The sequence below is a fragment of the Populus nigra genome, chromosome 6 (genome assembly GCF_951802175.1).
Source record: "Populus nigra chromosome 6, ddPopNigr1.1, whole genome shotgun sequence".
Lineage (NCBI taxonomy): Eukaryota > Viridiplantae > Streptophyta > Magnoliopsida > Malpighiales > Salicaceae > Populus > Populus nigra.
Window position 1 is genome coordinate 8,861,745 of NC_084857.1, and position 22,292 is coordinate 8,884,036.

A 22,292-nucleotide genomic window follows, 5' to 3' on the forward strand; every position below is an offset into this window, starting at 1 on the left:
GTGCTCAGCCCAGTCCTTGGGCCCAATACTCTGCGTTAAATAAACGTGAACGAAATCACGAATGACGTTTATTCCGGGTGAAATATTTTTTATCAACATAAAAATATTATTATTATAATCAATTTATAAACTTGAGTTTATTTATTTATTAATTTATATATATATATATATCTCATGAAAAATAATAAAATATTTTAAAAATTATAATAGCATGTTACCATCGTTGCTACTTTTACAATCTCCCCAGTTTTTGTTTTTTCATTGTCATCATCATTGTTTTTTCAACCATCCACCTAATTATTGTTATCGTCGTATTTTCTTCATCGTTAATTATTAAATATTTTAAATTTTATTTTATTTATATATATATAATACTTCTCCTTTTTAAGAGCAAGTGTCAGTTTTAAAAAGAAATAAAAAGCTTTTTTTTTCTTTTTATCAAAAAATTATACTATATTCTTGTAAAAAACTCAGCAAATCACAATAGTCGACACCATTATAATCCCTCTCACAATGGTTTTTACTCACCATAAAAAAAATGACTTATAATATAAAAAAAAAAACTTACCACTACCAAAAATACTTTGCTAATGGCCACAGGGGAGTTAAGTATGTGTATGGTAATATAGTATATATAGTATTTTTTAATTGAAAATATATTAAAATATTTTTTTTAATTTTTAATATTAACATGTTAAAAATATTAAAAAACATCTAAAAAAAAAACAAGTTAAATCATAAAAACAAACACTCCATTCTCCATTGTACCAGAACCGAATATCCTCAAGCCAGCTATCCCACTGAAAACTGAGGCTTTTCACTTGCAAGTTTAAAGGGAGCCATAGCACCTTCAAAGTTTGAAAAAAAAAAACCATCAGTCCTAAAACTTTGAGTTTAATTTTGGAATGAAGCCTTGTTCCGGAAATATCTACGTTGGTATCCAAAAAAATAATTATGTTCTATAGCCATCGCCAGTTCATTTTATTTTTTAAATGTATATATTCTGATGACTTTAGTTGTAGCGGAACCCATTTCTAGAACCCTAATTCCACTGTGTAGGTGTGCTGAAGCTGAACACATGGAAAATAAGAAAGAATTGAATTTAACAAATTGGATTTCACAGAGAAGGGACATGAGAAAATCTCAAACCCATCCCACCGTATTTGCAGTTTGGAAGCAAAATCACATTCTCACAAGATAACTTTTCCAGATCTCGTTATTCCCCTGGCAAAGAAGAAAATCGTGTTGGTCCTAAAATACGTGTTCATGGACAAGGCTAAATGACGGAAAACAAAAATACTACGGAATGGCAACCTGGCAACAATCTTATGAAAAAACAGAGAGAAAAATAAAGATGTTCTTCATAATGTCTGTCTGTGCCCCCAACATATATTCCCTAGTACTTCATAGATCACTTGTCACTGCATCTGTGTCTTCTGATCAGTTCTCACATACATATGGCGACACAAATTGCGTGGTAACTGGAGCTTTAGGGCATTGTTACCGCTACACAAACAAAAAACAAAAAAAAAAGATCACTCCTTCCAACTGTAAATCACAAGGGACTCACAACCCTACATTTTTTCCCCTCGGAGAGAAGAACGTTCAATGCAGGGCACGTGGAGGATATGGTTTTTCACTTTTTCTAACGTGTCCTTATGACAAGAGTAAGTTGATATAAATCTAAAAAAAATAATTTTTATACTCATCAATATTAAATTAGAGGATAAGGTTTCCGTTAATTGTGAAAATTAATAATTCAATTAATCACATAAGCGAAACTTTTCAATTGTATTCATTAATTTATGACCTCAATACACATGTTAGAATGACACATGTACATGTATGAAATACCTTTATATTTATTATTTTTTTTATTGTAGGTGTTTATGTCAGTTTATATCCATCTTGATTAATTTTATAAATTTTAAAATTAATAACTATATAAATTTTCAGTGATTCTAAAATTTATAAAACTTAAATTAATGATCTTTAAAAAAAAATTAAAACCTCAACCATTAAGCAAGTTCCTTCAGGATTTCTATATTTACATTTTATGCATATTAGTAGTTTCCATATGGAATTGGAACTAGCAAGGGCACGCTTGACTGTTCTGGCTTGAACAGGCACTTCTTGTCCCCTTGCTGACCTCCTATTTTTCACAGTGCAAAGACATTATTGACCACAGCGGAGCCCCAACAAAGTGAGATGCTGGTTCTTGTTAACAAGTTTTTTTTTTTAAAAAAAAAAAGTTAAATTAATGGTCGGTCGTGATGTTAATTTCTTCAGGGAATGTCTTTTAACGTGTGGTTCGTCATCTTCACCCGTGAATCAAATGATTTGCTTTTTCTGCAAGTTTGGCGATAAATAAGCTGCGGACATGGTCCAGATCACAGATATGCTGGCCCAGTGTTGATGTCTAAGTTTACATGAAATAGAGTAGCTAGAAAAACACACCCTTAGTCAACTTCACCGGAAGGTTAATAGAAAAGACATTAACAATCATAGTTTTTAAACTTGGTCTCGTGGCGGACTCGGTTTAAGATTTAGATTTTAAGTTTTAACCGGATCGGCTGGATTAATCTTTATTTTTTAAAAAATTCAAAATGGCATCGTTTTAATAAAAAAAAAAACAAATGTCAACGGGTTGCAATCAGATTTTATCAGGTCAACTCACCGGGTCGGCCAGGTCATGACTTTCTTTATATTTTCATTAACCTAGCTCAGTTTCAGCTTTAAATCGACCCGTCAGGCTAGGCCGGATTTCAAAACTATAATAACAACTGACATTATAAAAAAATAGAAGTCAATTTTGAAACTATAATATTTATTCGGTCCGGTGTTCAATGGAGTAATACTATATTGGTGGTCTATGTTATGTTATGCTATGGACAATGTCAATTTTTTTTCCAATATATATATAAATTAACAATAACTTAATTTGATCAGTATCACGTTTAACAAGCTTAAAATGGGTGAGTGACGCTACCATATGATATGTTTGGGAACGTGGTTGCGGTTGCGTTTTCAAAAAATTTAAATTTTATTTTTATTAAAATTTAATATAGTTTGTATGTTTTGAATCGTTTTGATGTGCTAATATCAAAAATGATTTTTAAAAAATAAAAAAAATATCATTGACATGTATTTTAACATGAAAATTATTTAAAAAACACTCATAACCATACTGTCAAACATGCTCTATAACATGGCATCGATCACTCGTCCCATAAATAAGGATGCGTGGAATCTTAAACTTAAATGTCATTAAATTTTGTGTTCAGCGATGCATAAACAAGAAAGTACACGCATGATTAAAGGAGACGAGTTGGATTCCCTTCTCCTGTTCAGATGCCTGGTCGAAGGGAGAAAGGCAATATGGGTATTCAACAGCAATTCTTTTCTCACAATAAGAACACCAACGTTTCATCTATACTCGGAAAAAAAAAAAAAAAACTGGGGGTGTCCTTGTACTTCGATGACTCTGGCCACGGTAAAAAAAACAGGTTTACTGTTCATATATGGGATCCAAGGAGGCCATGGAACATCCAGGTTGGAATAATGGTACTCTTGATTTTTTTTTCACATCCTCGACCCTTAACTCCTTCTCTATGTAGCCAGTTCTGTTCTAGAAAATCTCCTCACGTGGTCATTTTGTCCATTTTTCGTTCAGTTTATCATTAGTTCTTAACAGCGTACCAAAAAAAGGCGTGCACGTGTTTATCATGTGTCAGAAATTCACTGAAAATTGGATGGAAATTCGAAGAAAAAGCCATGTTATAAAAAAAAAAGAATGGAGAGGATGACGTTTCAAAGAGAAAAGGAGTAGTCGTATTAAGAAAATATGGAAGATCAAATTCCCATCAAAGCTAGCAATTCACATTCCTAAAAATGAAGGAGAAATCACAAAAACCTCACATTTTCCCTTGAATTGCACCTATTAAGAGTTCTCATTTTACTATATCACATCACATCACATTATAGTTCCAACTAGATAATTGGTAGTGCTATATTGCAGGTCAATTTAAATTTTCATTGAAAGTCTAGTTGTTATTAGCATGTTGTTTTAAAGAAAAAATTATATGTTGATTTGATATGACTTGATTAGCTTTATATATCCAAATAAAACTTAATCGACTAATAAAAATATAATTTAACTAAAAAATCAACACGATATATTTTTTAGAATACTGAGACGACAACATATTATATATACTTGAATTTACTCGCATCGACTTAGATTTATTTGAATCAATTCAGGTTAACTTGTTAAATCTCCAACCTAAATTATAAGACCCTAGTAACTTTGTAGAAAGCAAGTAAAAATAATATTAAGCCCAATTATCAATAAAATCAATATTGAATTGTGAAATTAAAAATAAAATTCAATTAGAAAAATGAGTCGAGTCATCCCAAGCTAACCTGTCAACCCTTAGTCATGGGATTAAAAAAATCAATTAAAAAAAGAACATGAAAAAAACACTTAAGTTAACCAACCAAACACATGGCCCGATTTATGATATAGATATAACTTCATAAAAAATAAATCAAAATAAATTATGAAGTCTAATTCTCATTCAACCTAATATTTTATGATGAAATTGAAAAAAAATGACAAAAAAAAACTCTAAAGCAATTGAGCTAATCCACAACCCGGATCATGAGAATGTGATAAGCCCATATAAAATAAATAAAAAATATATGAAACATAATTTTCAATCAACCTAATATTGAAAGGTAAAGTTGAGAAAAAAATCAATTAAAAAATAACCTCAGTAAACTTTGATTAATCTATGAATCATAAAAATTAAATAACTCTATAAAAATTAAATTAAAACAAATTATAAATTTCAATTCTTATTAAATCTACAATAAAATTATTAAAAAAAAACTAAATTATAAAAGTTAAAGCATTCTACTATTCATTGCTGCATTTAAAAGCCAATAACAAATAGTACGTACTAATTACAGTTAAAATTGCAAAATATGCTTAAAACATTCAGGAAAAGGAATGATTGTTTTGCACTATTCCTCCTGACCTAACCTAAAAAAGTGTACACTAAAAAACTTTTAGTATACACTATTCATACGTGAACAAGAAAAGTGTACGTATATTTTTTTTATTTACATCATCACGTTTTTTTTATTTATTTGCGATTTCATGTCTCAAGTTACATTAACAATGTTTTGTATGTTGATATTCCCTTTATTTACAATCCCTCACATGTACAAACTAATGATGAATATATTTGATGATGAATTAAAGATTGATCCTGGAGAGATAAAGCTTTATTTGTAGTTTAAAAATAAATATTGAAAGAAGATGAACCCTTTTTTAAAAAAAATGAAACATACACCATTTGGATAATGGCAAGAAAAAATATTATTTTGATTTCTTAATTTTTAGTTCTATTCTACCATTTCACATTTTAATCCTATATTTTATTTTTTATATTTTATATTTTATATTTTAGTCCTTAAATATCGAGAGAATAAAAGAGAAGGTCACCATAAAATATCAAAAAAAGAGAAAGTGCTCGGATGAGAGTGGTGACATCCCAGTCATCGGAAAAGTACGTTGATTTAGATGTAATGAATTGATACCTCTTAGGGGAGTTAAATAAAGGTGGCTTTGCCATTTAATCATGCAGAAAAAAATAAACGAGTTTCTTAAGATTTATATGATATTTTAAGATGAACAAGAATCAAAAATGATTTTTTGAGATTTAAAAACCTACATCTTAATTTTTTTTTCCCATTGGATGCGATTATAAAATTATATGAAGCATGATAAATTGTTTGCCACCAAACAATATCGTCAACTATTTAAAACAAAAACAAAAACTATAACAAATAACACTTTACTAGCTCCTAAAAAAACCAACTAGCTATTTGGGTTGGCTTACTACGCCTAATAATACCCTGTTTCTATTTTTTAACTTTTAATTATTATTTTTATTTAAATTGATACCCTCTCTCATTTATTAATTTTGTATTTTACTTTGCATTATTTTCTCTGTTTCAATTTTAATTAGTGGTCTATCTTGTTCTTTAAATTGTTTTGTTCACTTTTTTAAAATTATAATTAGTCTTTTTTAATTCCATAATGCTTCAAAATAATTATTTTAATTTATGTTTAAATTTGTTTTTTATTTTATATAAATAAAATTTATTCACAAAACATATTTATAAAAATAAAAATTGTTTGCTATCAGCAATAAAAATCAACTTATAAGATAACCGTGATTAAATATTTACACGTGCAGGATTATTAAATTATTTTATTTTAATATTTAATCATCATTAATAATAATTTTTTATTTATTGACTTGTATATATATTATTAAATATAAACTTCTCAATTAAAAAACTATCATACCCTGTCTATATCTCTAGCACCTTAGAGCCCGTATCTTTTTATATTTCAAAATTATGTTTGAAAAAAATTGATTTTTTATTGTTTTTTGCTTTTAATTATTTTTTTTGTGTTTCCAGATTATTTTAGTATAAAATAAAAAATAAAAAATTATTTTGATACACTTCTTAGCAAAAAAACACTTTAAAAAACAACCGGTATCACATTCTTAAACACCAATTTAGGGTATATTTGGAAACGCAGTTGAGACCGCGTTCCTAAAAATACGTATTTTTCTTTTATTTAAAATTATTTTTTTATATTTTTAGATTATTTTAATGTGTTAATATTAAAAATATTTTTTAAAAATAAAAAATATTGTTTTAATTTTTTTTAATAAAAATATTTTAAATCATAATTATTATCTCATTGACACTCGCGCAATCAATCTCCTACGGTTTTTTTTCAAAAAAAACCCTTCATCTCTTACGTTCAATATTAAATTAAAATACTATACGCCACGTGTTGCGGATTACATGACCAATGTGCAGCGATAATAAAAAGGCAACCTTTTCTTTTACCACCTCCTCTTCTGTGGCCGCAGCCATAAAGAATTCTAAAGTCTACAGTGGGGTTCGCCACTCTGCTCTTATAGCCCACTCGTCAAACGGCTATTTTATTATCATATCTGAATTCATCTCTTAGGTTTAACATTTTCCTATCACGAGATATGGAATCGACTCCTTTACAGGTAGTGTGCATGCATTCACGAGGTGTCCTTCTCCAGGGTCCCGCCAATTAAAAATGAAAGAAAGATCAGGACCATCTGTTTTCGTTTGATTGTACTGGATTTATGATTAAAACCTGGCGGATGTTACTCTAGCAGTCGAGATCCCAGCTATGGAAATGGAATTGGTTCTGAATCCTAGTGAATTTCTGCTGTATATAATATGATCATTGCCGGGTTCAAAGTGACCATAATCATGGCTTCTGTCTCCTTAACGGTTTATAACCAACGTGGGATCATCATGACTATCCAATTCATTGCTTCTGTCAGTTTATTGGGTAATTTGATATTAATTCCATGTCTTTTTACGGAAAGAAATTAGCTTAGGCTCTATGCATGCCCCAGGCAATGTAGGACTTTCATGAAGAACCTTACCCCCCGCCCAAGAGAATTATAGATTTACTCTTCTTTGCAATAATCAATGATGGTTAAATCAATTCTAAATCTACAACGTCATTTCATCTGTATGCTGTGATAGCTGAAATATTCATATGATTTCAATTATTTTAGTACATTTTTTTCATGCATCCATTGCAAAATTATATACTCTCTTGTGAAAGAAAGCTTCTATCCTCGAAAACTAAAATCTCATGGAAAACATAAAGGGGTCAATCACTATAAACGTTTAATTATGTCCGGAAATATGTTCTGGCTTGAACGCAAAGAGACGGCTAGACAGGACCTTGCGGTCCTTGACAAAAGCAAACATTACAGGGAGCTCCCCAGAAAGCAAAAAAGAGCACGCTCATGTTAGTAATTTACATGGAGATGGAGTAGCTTTCTGAAAATATCACGATAAATTGACCGGAAGAGAAATCCAAGAAGCCTTCTTAGATCTGGAATAGTGTGAAGAAGTCTCAACAACTTTTGCTTTTCCCATTTTGTTTTCGTCTCTCACTAAAATTATCTATCTTCCCAAGGTCTGGTCTGTGCTTTACCAAAATAACCCTTACCCTTCTTCAAGACTCTCTCCTGCCTGTGACCATCACACCCCCTTTCTCTCTCCCCCCCCCCCCCTCTTTCCCACACACAGATAGAGGGGGTCTCCATTGCCTCTCTCAGGCCTTCTTCTTTCTCACTTGGTTTTCTGCTTCTGAAAGGTAAGCCCCTTGCCTTTCAAGCCCCAGCTACCTTTGCATTTTGCAACCTCCAACAGTCACTTTGTTTGGAGACATGTTTTCTTTGATTTTGCTGCTTCTTGCTCTCTTTAACTGTCATAGTCTAGTGAGTTGTTTGAATAATGAAGGGTACGCACTTTTGTCATTTAAGCAGTCCATTTATGAAGACCCAGAAGGGTCTTTGAGTAACTGGAACTCCTCCGATGATAACCCCTGTTCATGGAATGGGGTTACATGCAAGGACTTTAAAGTTATGTCTGTTAGCATTCCAAAGAAGAGACTTTATGGGTTTCTTCCTTCTGCTCTGGGGTCACTCTCTGACCTTAGACATGTAAATTTGAGGAATAACAGGTTCTCTGGTAGTTTGCCTGCTGAGCTCTTTCAAGCTCAAGGGCTACAAAGTTTGGTCCTTTATGGTAATTCCTTATCTGGGTCTTTGCCAAATCAATTTGGCAAGCTTAAGTACCTTCAAACCTTGGATTTATCCCAGAATTTCTTCAATGGGTCTATACCCACATCATTTGTTCTATGCAAGAGACTTAGGGCCCTTGATCTTAGCCAAAACAATTTCACTGGTTCTTTGCCAGTTGGGTTTGGTGCTAGTTTGGTTTCTCTTGAAAAACTTGATCTTTCATTTAATAAATTCAATGGTTCAATTCCTAGTGATATGGGAAATTTGTCTAGCTTACAAGGAACTGCTGACTTGTCACACAATCTCTTTACTGGTTCAATCCCAGCTAGCCTTGGAAACCTTCCTGAGAAGGTTTATATTGATCTAACTTATAACAATTTGAGTGGTCCAATACCTCAAACCGGTGCTCTAATGAACAGAGGACCAACAGCATTTATTGGAAACCCTGGTCTCTGTGGCCCTCCATTGAAAAATCCATGTTCTTCAGACACCGATGGTGCAGCTGCACCTTCATCAATCCCTTTTCTGCCTAACAACTCTCCCCCTCAAGATTCAGATAACAATGGCAGAAAGAGTGAGAAAGGAAGAGGACTGAGTAAGACTGCTGTTGTTGCAATAATTGTTAGTGATGTCATCGGAATTTGCCTTGTTGGATTGTTGTTTTCGTATTGTTATTCAAGGGTTTGTCAGCGTAGTAAGGATAGGGATGGGAATAGTTATGGTTTTGAGAAGGGAGGGAAGAAAAGGAGAGAGTGCTTTTGCTTTAGGAAGGATGAGTCCGAGACTCTATCTGAGAACGTGGAGCAGTATGATCTCGTGCCACTAGATGCGCAGGTGGCTTTTGATTTGGATGAGCTGCTTAAGGCATCGGCTTTTGTTTTAGGGAAGAGTGGAATTGGAATTGTTTACAAAGTTGTGCTTGAAGATGGGCATACTTTAGCTGTGAGAAGATTGGGCGAGGGGGGCTCTCAAAGATTTAAGGAATTCCAAACAGAAGTGGAAGCAATTGGCAAGCTAAGGCATCCTAATATTGTAATTCTCAGAGCGTATTACTGGTCTGTTGATGAGAAGTTGCTCATCTATGATTACATACCGAATGGGAGTCTTGCCACAGCACTTCATGGTAAGTTCCAGAAACCATCATGCCACCGGGGCAAATTTTCTTTTGCCTCATTTACCCTAATTAATAGGTTTTATTTTTGTTTGCTCACGCAATATTTTATTTGTTGGTTTAATGTTTTTGTTATTTTGAATGTTTCGATTCTTTAATGTCAATAGGGAAGCCTGGAATGGTGTCATATACCCCATTATCATGGTCTGGTCGGTTGAAAATCATAAAAGGAATTGCAAAGGGCTTGGTTTATCTTCACGAATTCAGCCCTAAAAAATATGTTCATGGAGATCTGAAGCCAAGTAATGTACTTCTTGGACAGAACATGGAACCACACATTTCTGATTTTGGGCTTGGACGACTCGCTACCATTGCTGGAGGGTCCCCAACCCTGGAATCTAATCGAATTGCCTCAGAGAAACCGCAAGAGAGACAACAAAAGGGTGCGCCAAGCTCAGAAGTTGCAACTGTTTCATCTACAAACTTGGGATCTTATTACCAGGCTCCTGAAGCACTAAAAGTTTTAAAACCATCACAGAAATGGGATGTTTACTCTTATGGAGTTATCCTACTAGAAATGATCACAGGAAGATCGTCAATGGTCCATGTTGGTACCTCTGAGATGTATCTCGTTCACTGGATTCAGCTTTGCATTGAAGAGCAGAAACCACTTGCAGATGTCTTAGACCCTTATTTGGCTCCAGATGTGGATAAGGAAGAAGAGATTATTGCAGTTTTGAAGATTGCAATGGCTTGTGTTCATAGCAGCCCAGAGAGGAGGCCTACGATGAGGCATGTCTCTGATGTTTTTAACAGATTGGCTATGTCTTCTGATTAAGAAATCTAACAGAACTGTGAATCCAATGCTCTAGTGCTTCTCGAAACCATCGGTTACTCTGAGAAGGGATTTCAAAGATAATTGTTTTTGGCTCTTTCAGTGGAAGCATGTACCCTATTAAGTTCGCTGTAGCAGTGTGAAGAGTAATGATGGCATCTGTGTAATTTCTCGTCATTGTCCGTGTTAGGATTCCCTCCTTTGGTTTTGCGTGATGACTAGGTGAAGTTAGGTCTGCGAAAAGAGCATGCTAGCAACTGGGTTTCGTATGAGTTGGCTTGTAACTTGTTAGTATATGTAAAAGGATGTCTTCTTCTTGCTCTCGTTGCAGGCCCTTTTGTCCCTTTCTTTGTTCTCCGTCAATGAATTTACCTATTTCTTTGCTATATCTCTCCTGTAATAACAAAAAATATTGTGTAGCACTGCAATGCAGATAGATGGAGTATTCTCGTCACGTGAAAGAAGAAAACCCTAATGGCTGGTGACTGAGCGGCCATATCCCTTGCAGATTGAGTTCCATATATATATATATATAGATATCCTGATAATACCCTGCATGGTAATCTTTAAGAGTTCTACCTATTTTCAATCTTTCTGGCAGCCATATTTTCCCCACCAATTTGCTTAAACTTATCCACCCATTTTGTCCCTTTCACTCAAATCTCCATGCTTGATCGCATTATGACATTAAAGATTTCAGGGAATTGTTACCCAACTGTCTTGTGCTAAAAACAGAAGCCATTAGAAATAGTAGGGTTTCTAGTTACCGAACCGCGTGGCGCGAATATAGGGAGTGGAGTCCACTAGTGATCAAAGTATCCAATTAACGAGAAAGTTCTTAGCTGTACACAGGATTTGATTGGTCATTGATTTGTTAAATCATTTTTTGACTTTAACAGAGATTCTTGTTGGAATGTCTTTGGTCAATTCACTCCAGCTAAGCTGGTTTATTAGGGTTCTAGCTTAATTCAGGTTTTACTAATCTCGGGGCTTTAATATCTTGGTCATAGTGGGGAAGCAAGCATGCAAGATTATTTTTTTTGAACAAATTTCGAATAGACATACCTGTAGTCTTCTACATGATATCTGTCTTATTAGTCAACATTTTTATATGGGTTTTTTCTTCCATGATAAAGTGCTTTCTTTAAAAAAAAAAAAAAGGAAACAGAGAAAACAAAAAGGTGATATAAGGCGCATCAGACTGTAAGTAATCTGTGTACTGTACACAGATCTTTTACTATAAATCTGTGAACCTTTATTTTTTTTTACCAATTAACAGTGGGGGTGAGCTACGGTCGCGGTGGAGTGCAACATTGAAGAGGATGTTTGATTAAACGGTAGTTTTAATTTTTAAAATAAATTGTATATTTTAACATGTTTGTTAATGTTAAAACTCACTTTAATATTGGTGTGGGATCCATATAAAATATGTTTGAACCACATGTTTGCTGAAAGCAGTTGAAAGCTGCTTCTGCGCATCCAACGTCTGGACAATAAAGAGCTTCACTTTTCACTGTTCATTTAAGTAAACGGTGGAGACACTTTTCATTATTCCGGCCGGATCGAGTTCGGTACAAAGCTAAATGTATCGAACTAGATCCGATCCAATTAAAAAAAATTAATTTTTATTTTTAATTGTGTTTTATTTGAAAAATTAGAAGGAGATCGCTTTATAACGTAACATTTGCAGAATTTGATCGCAATTCCAATTTTGTTTATGATGATATTTTACTTAATGTTGTTCCGTGCTTAAGAAACTAAGAAAACTGTAGTCCTTGTCGGATGGATTTCGTACGTGATGAAATTGTAGATAGTTTAATGGAACAATAAAAAATATTTTATATAGGTATTATTTATTTCATGATGTAATAGCAGTAGTTAAATCTATACTATTTAAATTAAAAATCAAAAATATTTTTTGTTCAAACTCAATTTCAACCACAGTTTTAATTAAACATATATAAATGTCAAACCAATTTTAACCAAAAGTACTTTTTACAAAACAATTTTTTTAAAATCACAACTACAAAAGCTATCATAATACCAAACACACATGAGTATCAAAAACTTAGATTTGGCTGGCTAAGATATCTTTGAGTATCAAAAACTTGGATTTAATGGGATGATCGGTCAAATTTTTTTAAGGTAAACCTCTTCTACTTTATTATTTTCAAATTGATTTTTTTAAAAAATTAACTCTCTATAAATGTTTTTTTAATAAAATAACACAATTTTAAAATTTTTTGTAAAATAACACAATTTGTATATGCTATGATTGAATAATGCAACATTCAAACTTGTCATGATTCAAAAATCTGAAATGTAAAAGAAATTGTGAAATAGACAGACACAAAATATGATTAGAAAAAAAAGATCTTAAAGATATAACAAAGCTTTAATTAAAACACTATCGATATTTTTGAAAAGATCTTAATGAGATGAATCTGACAATACTAACAAAGGTCATCACTAATAACTAAAGTGAGCTACTCATTAGGCGACAAATATATGACCAACTCCAGTAGTCGTTGGTAGGTTTTCTAATATCATTAAAATCATCTCGTCAAGTTTTTTTTATGTCTCTAAAGTCACCATTTTTCTTTTCTCACTTCTTATATCATACCCATTTAAGATTTTTTTTTTTTACATGTTGCTATTTCCATCAAAGACAATTTAACATTTAGTATTTTCTAATAGCAACACTTAGTAAACTTTGCTATTTTTTTTATTAAAAAAACTGTTATTTTATCTTCTTTTTTTTAAATGTTGTTAACAAGAAAAGATACCCTTTCAAATTCTAAGAATTATCTTAGCTGCAACCCTGAAACGTTTGTTCATGTTGTTGTGGTGGTAGATGGAACAGGGAAAAACTGCAAGGACATCGTTTCCCACCCGTCCTCCATCTTTCCATGGATTTGTGTGCCCAGAACGATACTGACAACTGCCTACACTTCGAATTCAAGGCAGGAGACGTCGTTTTTACTAGATGCTTTAACATTTTGCTCCAGAATCTTTTAATTGACTACTCAAAACAAAATCAACTATAAAACTGTGTGGTAGACATGAATTGTTTACAGAAAAATTGAAAAAAGAGGAGAGATTCGGATTTCCTTGTTCACAGAATGTGTATTCCTTCTTTGTTGTTGAACCATCCCAGCTTTAACATCTCCAGTGACGGTACATATTTAAAATTGTGTTTGAAAATATAATTGTAATTAGTTTTTAAAGTAATTTTTATTTAGAAATGTATTAAAATAATAATTATTTTTATTTTTTAAAAATTATTTTTTACATCAGTACATCAAAATGATCTAAAAATACTAAAAAATATTAATTTAAAGTAAAAAAATAAAATAAAATTTAAATTTTTTAATAATATTTTTAAAATACAAAAATAAATAGGATAAAAAAAAAAAGAAAAAAAAGGAAGAGGTAGCTAAGAATTTGCTCCAATGAAATCTCATCGGCGCAACGCATAAATAGACGCAACCAATCAGCCTAAACAACTTGTCCGCAGACCATCTCTGCTGATTTACTCCCACACCTTCTCTCCTAAACTTGAAGGATCTCTCTCGTATTCATGGCAGGCATGAGCTCATCCCATCTCCTTGACCTTCAAATATCCTTGTACATTCTGCAACACCTTCATCACACAGCATATGAATTCAGAACAGCTAATCAATTTCATGAATAAAGCATCGGCACATGTTTGGGCTAAACTTTTTTCTTTTATCAACATCAGTGTAAAAGGAACATATAAAATACTATGCCGATATTATATATGTAATATAATACCTATAGATATATAACATAAAAAGAAACAATAATATTATTTTAAATTTATTATTTGATAATAAATAATATTAAACATTAGTATAATAGGATCTTACATTAACAAATTATACTTATATTATATAGAATTCAGTTTTATATTAACTGAGAACCATGCTTATATAATCTATAAGTTTATATAAATATATTAAAATTAATTCAATTTAGTAATTCAATTGAATGTTAGAGCAAGAAAAGAATCCGTTGTTTGTTTTAGTTATATTCTTTGAAAGCAAACAAGAATTTGAAATGCTATAAGAACCCTTGTTGTATATTGCCTTGTCAATAACCCCACTCGTCAGTTTTGGATTCGTGACAGCTCGAATTGCTACAGTTAGTGCATATAGCCTAACCACTTCTTTTTGTGAAGAACAGCAGCCAATCTTGAGGTGTCGTATCACACTTTGATGAAGAGATAAGCCTCCTGATAAGCATTCTCAAGAGAATTTACATGACAATCACAAAATGACAGGGGAAAAAGGCCCTTCTTGATCTTGACTCTCACTTAGTTGAGATATGAAAGTGAGAATATGTATTCTGTGATTCAACTGGATCTCAATCATCAAACTTAGAAATGAATTGCAGAGGCTAAAATAAATAGAAAAGAATTCCCCAATCAACAGAATCAAATGACATTATTATATTGATACCGTCAATCTTGGTGCCTAAAACAGGTTAATAGGCAGAGAGTTCATCATCTCAAATGCCATTATTAATTTGACATCGTCAATCTAATTAGAACCTAAAACAAGCAATAGGCAAAGATTTCGTCGTCTCAATTTATAGAGGTTGTTTTCTTTTAAAATTGACAAAATCAGTCCCAAAAAGCAACCCCTTGGAAGCGCACCGGGACAATTTCAAAGTTTCTTCAGGATACGCCAGTATTCATCTGAAAAAATCAACAGCAACAATAAACTATTTACCACTTTCATTATAGAGGAGAGATGTAAGAGAATCTGATTACAGAGCACTACCATATGCACAGAAGAACCTAGAGTATGACCTAGTGCCAAAACATGTCACCATATAAAGTCGAGAGAGAACAATAGATTCTACTGTCCTTAAGGTGGGGAAATTGGGTATTGCAATAACTTACATGAGGTATAGCAGCCTAATTGTTTTGAAGATGGACAACCACATCACTGCTGAACGGAAAATGAGAATTTCGCTTGAAGCTCCTATTTTGAGAATCTCCTCATGGAAACACAGTATAATCTTCACATTTGATACCTGAACCATATCCATGCTTACCGTGAATGGATACATTGGAATCTTCCATTGACCATTTTTCCTGAGAACTTGAACTGCACTTGATGTGGAGATTTTGGGAAAAAACCCCTCGATAACAATGTTATAACATCTTAATCAATGGACATTGTAAGGGTGAAATAGGAGTCAATGCCTTGTCATGCATTTCTGCAAAGAGAGTTATTGACTCATGGACCACTTACTCTTACAATGGCCATTGTTCAAGATGTTATGACTATGAAGATCAAATGCATAACATTTTCCAACCACTGTATCTTAACTCTTTTCTAAGCTCATTTGCTTCTCTTTGCAAACAATATCCATCCATCAAAACATTGTAAATTTAAATATTGACATTAGCATTCAGAGCTCATACAAAATTGTTAAATGCCAAAACAGAAAAAGCAAAATCAAATGCCAGGGGGCAGGGGCAGTTAATGAAGATGTTTATAACTATACGCATCATGCACGATTCCTAGCAATTCCATTTGTTTTCACAAAGAATATGCAGATAAATACTGTTGCTTCCTCACAATCAACCCTAATAACCCACCAAATTTCACCATTAATGATCCAGGATTCATACGAATCATCGGATAAAATGAAATTACGGTCCCATCAAAACTGTTGTAACTGGTTTTACCACCAAATCATTTTTTTGCTAGCAAGGAATATTTAAGCCTCATGCTAAAAGCAGAAGTAGTATAAATTTATGTACTGGAAGATTCGATTAGAGAAACAAAAAAGTTCGCAATACCCAGTTGTTGTCGAAGGTGAAAAGCGGCTGCAGGAGCCCTAAAGGCGGCTCTCTTGTTCCCTCGTTGTTCCTTCACAGATCAATAAAATTGGCTGCAATTTGTGTGTCTGGTTTTTATACTGGAAAAAAGATGCCCTCCTCACGGCCCATGAGTTCATGACGAAAAAATAGAACCCTAAGAAGCCCAAAAAGGCTATCAAGGTCACCAGCGCGCCAGATCAAACTTTTTTTTAAAAAAAATTAATCAGTACTACAAGTATATATGTTATTTCATTTGGGTCCTAGCAAAGAAATACACTCAGATTTTAACCTAATATATATTAAACTCATATTTTATTTTTTATATATGTACATTTTTTTCACATGGGCCGGTTGTCATTTAAATTTTTTCGATGCTAATTGTTTGATGTATTTTGATTATTTTTAGATTTTGTATTTTTTTAAAAACAAATTAATTGGCATATTTCATTTTCATTTTCATTTTCATTTTAGAAATAAAAGAGTGTTTATGGTGCTCCAGAATGGTGTTTAAGGAATCTAGTTTATGCATTTAGGGTGTTTTGCATAGTTGTGAATAAACTGTAATTTTTTAGAATTTTAAGGTTTATTTATTTTTACATTTCAAAAATGCTTTTGAAAAAATGTAATTTTTTTATTTTTTAATTCTTTCAAATTAATTTTTTTTTTATGTTTTCAGATTATTTTAATGTACTAATATCAAAAGTTATTTTAATAAATTTTAAAATAAAAAATACTTTAAAAAATAATTACTATTAGACTTTTAAATAAATACTATATTTCAGAAGATGGTAGGAATAATAATAAAAAAAAAACACACTACTTCGAATACTGAGACAACACAACCTTCAAACATTTAGACAAGTGATCCTAAGGTTCTACATCCAAGCCATAGAGAATGCTTTGCAACCTCTTTAAAACAGCATCATATGCTTACGCTCAGTGACATAAGCATACGATGCTATAGAGCATATGCTAGTAATTAAAAAAATTATCCACTCGAAACATGAAATATGTGCTGGCTACTATCTGATACAAATGTCATCTTTCATTCTTCTTGGGAGCTTAAAAGTTAACTACTCATTTTTGCCTCATACACAATAGACATGGCAATTCAAAGAAATGCCTAAAGAGGTGTGATGGCAGAAGAACAATTCAGGAGAAGGCCGGTGAATATGGAAGAAGAGGTTCGCTTTTTCGTGCAATCCTCAGCCGCTTGACGCTTTCTACAAACTCCCTGTCAAGATTTTTAAGAAAGAGGGACTCGCTAAACCAATGTGTCTTGTATAAAGTAGAGAAAAAACATGCATGGATAACAACAGTGGATTAAGAACTTACTTCCAAGGAACATCACCAACGGTTCTCCAATTCTCCTCTCTGTCCTTATAGAACAGGCAGAATTCAGAACCTGCTTGGAACAGCATTAACCCAGATGCAGATTGTCTTCCTGGAACAACAAAGCTTAATCATGTTATCTTTGATTCTCAGAGGGGGGGGGGGGGGGATGGGTACCTACCAAACATGTGTTCGAGCTGAAGTGCGAGGCTTGAGTAACCACCATGATCTAGTATGCATATTTTCCTGCCAACAATCACCCCATCCATGTTTACCTTCACATAAGCCCACCTGTCTTTGCTCTGAACTCCCTCTGCCTCCTCGTCACAATCTTGTGGGGTAAATCTAATGTAGCTTGAAGTGGAGTGTTTTAGTGGTGAGTTTGCCCGAGGCCAGTCCATCAGGTCACCATATCCCTCCAGGCCTACCACTGATATATGTACAAGAAACTCCAGTTAGAAAATTCAGATTGTAGCTATCAAAAACAGCAGAGAAAATGTTCTGCTTTTTGAGGCTCAAGGTTCAATGAAAATGAAATTCATTTAGATAAGCAGAGGCGTTCTACATCATCCCAATTTATAATTGACAAACTACAACAATTGCTAATCGGATCTTGTCACTATGAAGTGGAGGCATAACTATCCAGAATCATTTAGTATTACTGATTCTATCAAAAAGGTTGTCCATAGTAATGATTAGCTCTTTCTGCTATAAAACAATTTTTGTGTTCACAGCAAGATTTGTGCTAGCGCAGAATTTTCATCAATTCCATGGTGTTTCGTCGATTATTTCATGATTTTGTCAACATCATTTCTCCACAAATGCTACTTGTAAAGCAAAGCATGTCACTGTCACGCTAACTTCATGAAAGAGTTCTTTTACCTGGTGACTGCTGCAAAAGTAAAACAAAAATTAAAGAAAGGAACAAGGGGAACAAGGGGCATACGATGTCCAGATGGATGATAAGCCTCAGGCTGCAAAGTTCTGAGACTGAGACCCAGATCAATAATACCATCATCTTCCCTAGGCTGATAGTAAGTAGAGTGAAGAGCTGGAGGGTTTAGAATGAAGCCTGATGCATTAGAATCCATCGGATTAATATTGCAGGATTAATGAGTGGAATGAATGCTGGTAGTCAAAACTTAAAATTGTGTTGATTTGCACCAGGTAGGAGAACCCATTTATACATTGAATTCTGCAATGACAATTGAAAGTAGAACGGGGCTCCAGCCAAGTAGACAAGCAAGTTTTCTCCCATTATTAATCATTGAGTGGTGCTTATCTTCTTGTGTTACTCTGATACTACCAACATGCAAGTACACAAGGAAGTTGCTAAAAAACAGAAAAACAAGGGATGGCCTAAGTGATTGTAACAAAAGTTGGTTTGGATTCTGCAACCCGACATTACAACAAGGGTTCTGCTTTTCAGGTTGGAAATCCAACGGTGAGCAACCAGTCAGTGAATGCTCAGGATTGAACTGCTGGGTCCAACACACAAATATGAAATTATGTCGTGTGTTTCTTTCTCCTAAATTTATTACAACTTTCTTAAAAAAATGGAAAATGTACTGTTAATAAGCAATATTTTGAGTTTTCGACAGCTATCGGCATACAATGCCTGTGTGCACATTGTTCCAGGAGTAGTGGTTGCAATAATGGAAATCGTCACTTCATTATTTTTCCCGTGCCTGTATGGAAAGAAAAGTAGCGTCTCGTGTTCAGGGAAAAAATAATCCTGTAGAGATGTAGTTTTGCTTGAGTTTCCGTTCTTGCTTTTAATTTTTTTTAGTTGGGCAGTCTCTCTCAGATGACAGTACAACTACTCTTTAGGGGGGGCAGCGATCCCATCGTCACCCCTGATCCCACTCTGCCTTGCCCTTGCAGAACATCGCTGTGTGGATGAAACCTGCTTGCCAGCATAGGATTCTTCTTAACTAGACTGGAAAAAAGGGAATGTCGTTGAATTAGAAGGATCCCATAACCACTTTGTTCTTCGGAATACAAAGGATCTTGATTATTAATTCCTCTTCCTACTAGCAAAATTTGAGGTCTGATTCCTACTCAGGACTGTAAACGAGCCATGTTTAAGTTGACGAGAAGGATGCTCACGGTTCATAAATCAGGAATCTGAATGCACTAGTCTTGTTGGGTCTTCCAACTTTTTGGTCAAACCACAATTAGTCTTGGAACCAAAAAAAAGAAAAATATTCACCTGAATATAGAAATTAGTTCCAATGCTAAGTGGTCCGACAACAATTATGATGGTTGTGAAAATATTTTTTTTTACACAATATAAAAAAATATAATGTAAACTTGAATTATAAAAATTAAATTGTAAATTTTTTCAATTAATTAATTTTATATATATAGATATAGGATTTGAGGAAACCTCACTTCCGGAAAACATGTTTTGTGAGTTCAGGTGAGTAAATAAAATCATAGCTGTTTCAAATTCTTACAAGAGATCCTCAAAGGGCATAGCATGATAACAAATGACTTGAGTAATTAATTAATTATAAAAATTCAAACACTTTAAAATATATAATTTAAATAAAAAATCATATATAATTTAAAAATTTCACTGAATAAAAATTAACAATCCTAAAAGAAATCCTTATGCTTTTGGCACTAAAATCCTACAAAATATTAACTTGCAAGTTTCATCACTATTTTAATTTATTAGTATTTGGACCCACACAAAAAAATGGTCTCATATCAGAGAGAGAGAGTTGAAGTTGATTTACTTTCACCGTATCCTCAAGAAATCCATATCACTATGTAGTACCAACTTATTTTCACTTTCTTCAAGAGATTCGTCCATGAATGCTGAATGGGTAGGTTTGCTTTTGATTCAGAAGTTCCAAGCTCTTCTTCTAGATGGAGAAGCAACTGTTACCAATCCCAACTTGAGAAATCAAGTTCAGGAAGCAACTAACAAGCTCAATTTACTTCACGAATCTTTAAAAGTTTCAAGAAACAAAGAGCAGGCAAAGAGGCATCTACATGCATTTTACTCTGCAGAAGATGCCGCCGATACCTTCCTTGTAAGAACACTACTCTTGCAAAGGCAGAAACTGAGGGGTTACAATGAGACCATATGCAACCCCTTAGAGGCTTTAAAGACTTCTGGATCCAATTTCTGGTTGCTTTTCAAATCAAGAAATCCATGTCTCTCATAGAACATGATGGTTGCAATAACATCATTTTTGGGTCAAGCTTACAAGATGGAACTATCCAGAATCCAAGGAATGAGGGAACAAGAAGAGTAAGTTCTTCTTATTTAGAAGCAGGTAAAGATGTTGTTGATCTTGGTGATCAAGCAAAGGATTTGGAAGAGCACCTAATCTGCACGAACGAAAAGATTCAAGCTGCTACTCATGAAATTTTTATAATCTCGTAAACTCGGATGCAAAATCATGAATTTAATCGAGTTTACCTATATTATAAAAATCAAATCTGATTTTACTTAGATTTTAATTTTTTAATTTAAATTTACATATTAAATACATGTTAACTCAATTATATGAATCAACTCATAATTCTAATGATAATGATATTTAGTATTTACCATCAAACAGAAAAGAACATTTAGAATTGATATCCATTTTATTTATTTTTTGCTTCCAATTAAATCCTTGGATAATTTTTTCTTTCAATTCCATTCATAGGTTAATATAATTATCCTAGAAGTCAAGTGATTGTCGGTATATACATGCGTAAATTAACACAAAAACGAAGAAATGAAATAAAATGCTTTGTTCTTTTTCCTCTGAGATTTAATTTCTTAAAACAAAACGATAATGTTATTTCAAATTCAAATATTTTATAAGGACCCGCTAGGGGCAATTTTCACACACTTGTGTGTGTAAGACAAGGAAAAATTTCAGCTCACACAAGTGAAAAGAAACCAGCCACGAAGAAATGAAATAAAATGCGCTGTTCTTTTTAATTAATCTGGCATTTAATTTCTTTGAACAAAATACTTTGCTGATGATGTGTTCAAAAATCTATAAATCATATGTAGAACCCTAGAAAATTAACACGAGAACTTGATTTGAAAAAAGAAAAAACAGGTTTTGAGAATTGTTCTTGAAGCAAGATTTGAGCAGATCACTCGAGCTTCGTTCTCAAGTTCCATAAAAGTTGACTGGTAAAAGAAAATTATAAAGAAATCAATCTGCTTGCAATTCATTTCTGGAACATGATAAGCATCATTTCTGGAACATGATATGCATATTTAATATTGTAGTAGTTGTTTTTTAAATTGTTTTTTATTTAAAAATATATTAAAATAATATTTTTTATTTGATTTTTAATATCAAGATTTAAAATTATAAAATAATAATTTGAAATAAAATAATAAAAAATAATAATTTTTTAAAAAAACATTTAAACGCAAAATCCAACTGAATAGCTTCCAAGCATTGAGTTTGAGGCCCTCTTTATTTGCCTGAAACACGTTTCAATTTTCCAATATTCGAAAAA

The 22,292-nt window shown here is 32.9% G+C and overlaps 2 protein-coding genes and 1 long non-coding RNA gene across 3 annotated transcripts; 1 reads left to right on the plus strand and 2 right to left on the minus strand.

Moving 5' to 3' along the window:
* Window positions 1–7,797: 7,797 nt before the first annotated feature.
* Window positions 7,798–11,004, plus strand: LOC133697177 (receptor protein kinase-like protein ZAR1). The gene is made up of 2 exons (XM_062119580.1): window positions 7,798–9,795; window positions 9,951–11,004. Exons 1-2 carry the CDS (start codon window positions 8,316–8,318, stop codon window positions 10,619–10,621), a joined length of 2,151 nt encoding a protein of 716 aa, XP_061975564.1. The 5' UTR covers window positions 7,798–8,315; the 3' UTR covers window positions 10,622–11,004.
* Window positions 11,005–15,057: 4,053 nt separating this feature from the next.
* On the minus strand, window positions 15,058–16,589 carry LOC133696747 (uncharacterized). Its single transcript, XR_009842731.1, has 2 exons — window positions 15,546–16,589; window positions 15,058–15,338 (listed from the first exon to the last, which is right to left on the minus strand). It is a non-coding gene; the product is annotated as an uncharacterized LOC133696747 (long non-coding RNA).
* A 715-nt stretch (window positions 16,590–17,304) lies between these two features.
* On the minus strand, window positions 17,305–19,041 carry LOC133695972 (auxin-responsive protein IAA34). The gene is made up of 4 exons (XM_062117966.1): window positions 18,743–19,041; window positions 17,989–18,124; window positions 17,811–17,919; window positions 17,305–17,709 (listed from the first exon to the last, which is right to left on the minus strand). Exons 1-4 carry the CDS (start codon window positions 18,896–18,898, stop codon window positions 17,628–17,630), a joined length of 483 nt encoding a protein of 160 aa, XP_061973950.1. The 5' UTR covers window positions 18,899–19,041; the 3' UTR covers window positions 17,305–17,627.
* Between the last annotated feature and the right edge of the window lie 3,251 nt (window positions 19,042–22,292).

Coding starts and splice junctions, on each gene's coding strand:
- LOC133695972 (XM_062117966.1), bottom strand. CDS start 18,898: ATGGATTCTAATGCATCAGGCTTCATTCTAAACCCTCCAGCTCTTCAC. Junction 17,920..17,988: donor TCAGCTCGAACACATGTTTG/GTAGGTACCCAT, acceptor TTGTTGTTCCAG/GAAGACAATCTGCATCTGGG. Junction 17,710..17,810: donor GTTGGTGATGTTCCTTGGAA/GTAAGTTCTTAA, acceptor AAATCTTGACAG/GGAGTTTGTAGAAAGCGTCA.
- LOC133697177 (XM_062119580.1), top strand. CDS start 8,316: ATGTTTTCTTTGATTTTGCTGCTTCTTGCTCTCTTTAACTGTCATAGT. Junction 9,796..9,950: donor TCTTGCCACAGCACTTCATG/GTAAGTTCCAGA, acceptor TAATGTCAATAG/GGAAGCCTGGAATGGTGTCA.